Here is a 3,506-nt window from a genome sequence, read left to right as displayed (position 1 = left end):
AGATAAGATATACTCCTCTCTTGCTTAGAAATTCATGGCGATCCTTATCATTCCACCCTTCCAGTTCCACTCAAGGTCCAAGACACCCCAACAACTGCTCTTAGCTCTCCATCTCACCACCCTCATTTCTTATTATGTCCACTACAAACTCTCTGCTGCAGCCAGAAAATATGTGCACTAACTCCTACACAGAATTAGCTCATTATCCCCACCTTCATCCACTTGGGAAAATAGTGGTTGAGTTCCAATGGTATAGCATTATTCTAGGTATTTTCAGCCTAGTCTGACTGGACACATATTGAAGGATCCAGTATATTTTGAATCATCAATGACTATTTCACAGGATTATTGTAAAGATTAAAAGAGATAATACATGTTAGCACAGAGCCCATGCACAGATTAGGTGCTCACTAAATGATAGTTATGTGGTTGTTATTATGTAGGAATCATCTATGTCCCCAACCCTGCATTCTCACTCTATTGCTTGCATAGAGTGTCCCCAGCATCCAATAAGAATACTAAAGCCAATAAGTGAGCTTAGCTGAGCTTCATTTTCTGTGGTTTGTATTCAGAACATATAGGTATACCAAATATGCCATTCAAATTATACTCACGCCCTCCCCTTGGCCTTCTTTAAAAATCACTACTATAGAGGAGCATAGAGAAGTATAATGTGCTTCTGTCATGGAATTTCAAAACTAGCAGGGCAGACAAGACCAACACATGAAGAATTTAATAACTTTCCTGCCACTTTGAGTACTTCCTCCTCTTTTTATATAAATCCACGTTCACTTTATCTGAACCACTCTTAAAAGCCATCTTCTACTCTCCAAACCCCATAGATCCCAATCATTTTATTACTCAACTTTGCCCCAGAATGAACTGACACATTCATGAGCTACATTCATCTGCAACAGTCTGTTGGTATGGTTCTCTCCTCCACTGTGCATTTGCTCTGTCTTATAGGTTCTTTGGTGGGAGACAGGGGAAGACTATTTTCTGAGTCTAGCACCCAATACAGGATGCCCAATATAGGCATTTGCACAAGAAATTTATGTAACCTCTGACTCATGATTACCGGGGGTATAATTATGCAAGTAGTGACAAATCCACAAAAAACCTACTTTCACCAATGGTTTTAGTTTTCTTTTCTGCCTGCACATGGGCCTCATCCCAACTTCTAATCAAAGGTGTTAATGAGGATAAAGCTAATTTGGGTGTCCTTTCTAGGCTGTCTCTGTTAATAAACAAGTGGCCTGGCTAAGATGAAGAGACAAAGAAGCCAGGCCCTTGAACTAAGGATGTGCATCGTAGAATGAAGGTGCGGCTGCCTTCCACCGAAGTTCCCTCAGTTCTCGGCCCTCCTCTCCCTGTGACAGACATTCCATTCCTAGCCAAAGGTCCCAGAAACCTAGTCCCTACCATCTTCTTCTTGGTGAACTCCATCACCATCTGGTCCGCCAGCTTCTCCTGAGCCAGCAGCTCTGCTTTCTGTTTCTGGTTTTCATCATTGATGCGCTTAATCTCAGCTTGCATCTTCAGTTTTTGCTGCTGCCTTTGTTCCATGTCCTGCCCACAAAAAAAAGAAAGCCTCAGAGTACAAAGAGGTAAGACGAGAAGCCGCTGGCATCCAGAGATAGAGAGACATAGATGGCGGGGGCGGGGACGGGGGACAAATGCATTGCCTGCAGTCTAGCGTCCACAACTATCCTTTGTTAAAGCTGTTTTTTCAAGGGTCATCAATGCCCTCTTCAACCAAATGGCCTCTTTACAGTCTTCATCCAACTTGACTTTGTGGCAGCCCCTGATGCTATTGATCTCTATATTTTCAGGAAGCAGAAGCTCTTAAAGTTCCATGGAATTGCCTCTCACATGTTTTGCTAAATCCCACCCCTGTGGCTTTGCTCACGGTGCTTCCTCCTGCCTTCAATTTCCCTCTCCCATTTAAACCCAACTTTCACCCTCCAGTCAATAGTGACGACTGAAATAATACCTATTGCCCTGAGTACTCTCTATTTCTTGAGCATTGTACACAGACTATCTCTAATACCTAAATATGTCCAAAAATCCTAAAAGGTAGGCCTCATTATCTCTCTTGCTCCAATAAAGAAAGTGCGGTCCAGCATTGAAGTGACTTCCCCACCGGCCACACAGCTTATAATCTCCAGAGCTAAAATTTTGAAACCTGTTCTGTGTAAATTAAAGTATCAACCTTCTCTGGAAATCTTGCTTGATTGCCTCAACTTTCAGTTCTCTCTCCATTTCTAAATTCCCTCTGCACTTCAGGTGGCGCCACACCTCTTGTAAGGTGATCATACACTGCCTTGCAGGTCCCCACTCATTTCATATGTGTTCGCTCTGCCCCAGTTACAGGACAAGGGACCTTGTGTCACACATCCTCTCTTCCCCAAAAACATGTAGCCCAATGCAAGGAAAATAGCAAATATTCGATAACCCATTGCTAAATGAGGCAAGGAAGGTAGGACCAAAGTGAGAGGCATGTGAGAAAGAAAAGAAAAAAAAGTTCTTAGATGCAGAGAAACATTTGACGGAGATCAGAGTACTAATGTGAACAAGGTCCTTTTTAAGGAAGGATCCCCCTGCCTTTCCCAGCCTTGAGCCTTCAATGTCTCTCAATGATCAGACCACTTCTGAGCCAAGCACATTCTCAGGTGCAGAAGTGCATTGGAATTAGGGGAACAGCTGGCCCCTCAATCACCTCCAATCAATCTCAGACTCCTTAAGTTCTTCAATATTGATTAACTCACCCCACCTCCCACACTATTTCCAGCTCGCTCCGTTTCTCCAAAGACTAAATCCCTCCCTGGCCTTCCAGCTCTTCCTCAGCCCAGCTGCTGCCCTGATAAGTCCAACCAAGGTAACTCTCCCTGTGTGTCTTCCTCTAGAGTTGGCTCTCTGCCAGCTTGGCTCACTGCCCAGTTCAGGGCTCCTTCCTTCAGGAAGCCTTCCGAATCGGAGCGGTACGGCAACTGTCTGCCTCTGAGGTCCATGTGGTGCATGAGTCACAGACATTCCCTCTCTCTCACCATACTCATTTCTTTGCACACTCCACTTTTCCCTTTCTGCTCCTCCAACTCTCACACTCCCTTTCCCCCTTCTCCCCTTCTTCCTTTCCTTTCTAACTGCTTCTCACTGATTTTACGCATGTTATTTGTATCCCAGACATCATTTAATCTCACTGGCCCTCAAAGCTAAAGGTGCTGTTGATTTCTGCTGTATGACATACATGCAATTATGTATTTATTTACTTCTTTCCCTATTTATTTACTTTTTGGATTGTTGTTTTTGTTGGTTCATTTCATTTCCAAGACACCAAAGGACTTTCCCTGTTTCTTTTGAAGCCTTTCCAAGGCAACCCCAGATAAACTCCCTTCACTCTTTTCCCGTTTGCTAGCAAGGTGGGAAACGTTGCCCTTAGTACCACCATGAGATGATACAGTAGGTCTAAAGCTGGGAAGGCACAGGTTTCTACGCTAAAATTGCCC

General features: G+C 43.9%; 1 protein-coding gene across 3 annotated transcripts in view; it reads right to left on the bottom strand.

Annotated features, from left to right (window-relative positions):
• Positions 1 to 3,506, bottom strand: part of CFAP45 (cilia and flagella associated protein 45) — a 28,744-nt gene that overhangs the window by 7,143 nt on the left and 18,095 nt on the right. For all 3 annotated transcript variants that reach the window (XR_001004949.1, XM_011970407.1, XM_011970408.1), the window contains one exon: positions 1,423 to 1,569. Coding sequence is in view for 2 of the 3 variants with exons in the window: in XM_011970407.1 (XP_011825797.1) it covers positions 1,423 to 1,569 (147 nt within the window). In the remaining variant the exon portion in view is untranslated. The remainder of the gene's footprint in view (positions 1 to 1,422; positions 1,570 to 3,506) is intronic.

Source organism: Mandrillus leucophaeus, unplaced genomic scaffold, assembly GCF_000951045.1.
Source record: "Mandrillus leucophaeus isolate KB7577 unplaced genomic scaffold, Mleu.le_1.0 Scaffold947, whole genome shotgun sequence".
NCBI lineage: Eukaryota > Metazoa > Chordata > Mammalia > Primates > Cercopithecidae > Mandrillus > Mandrillus leucophaeus.
This window is presented reverse-complemented; position numbering and strand designations above follow the sequence as displayed.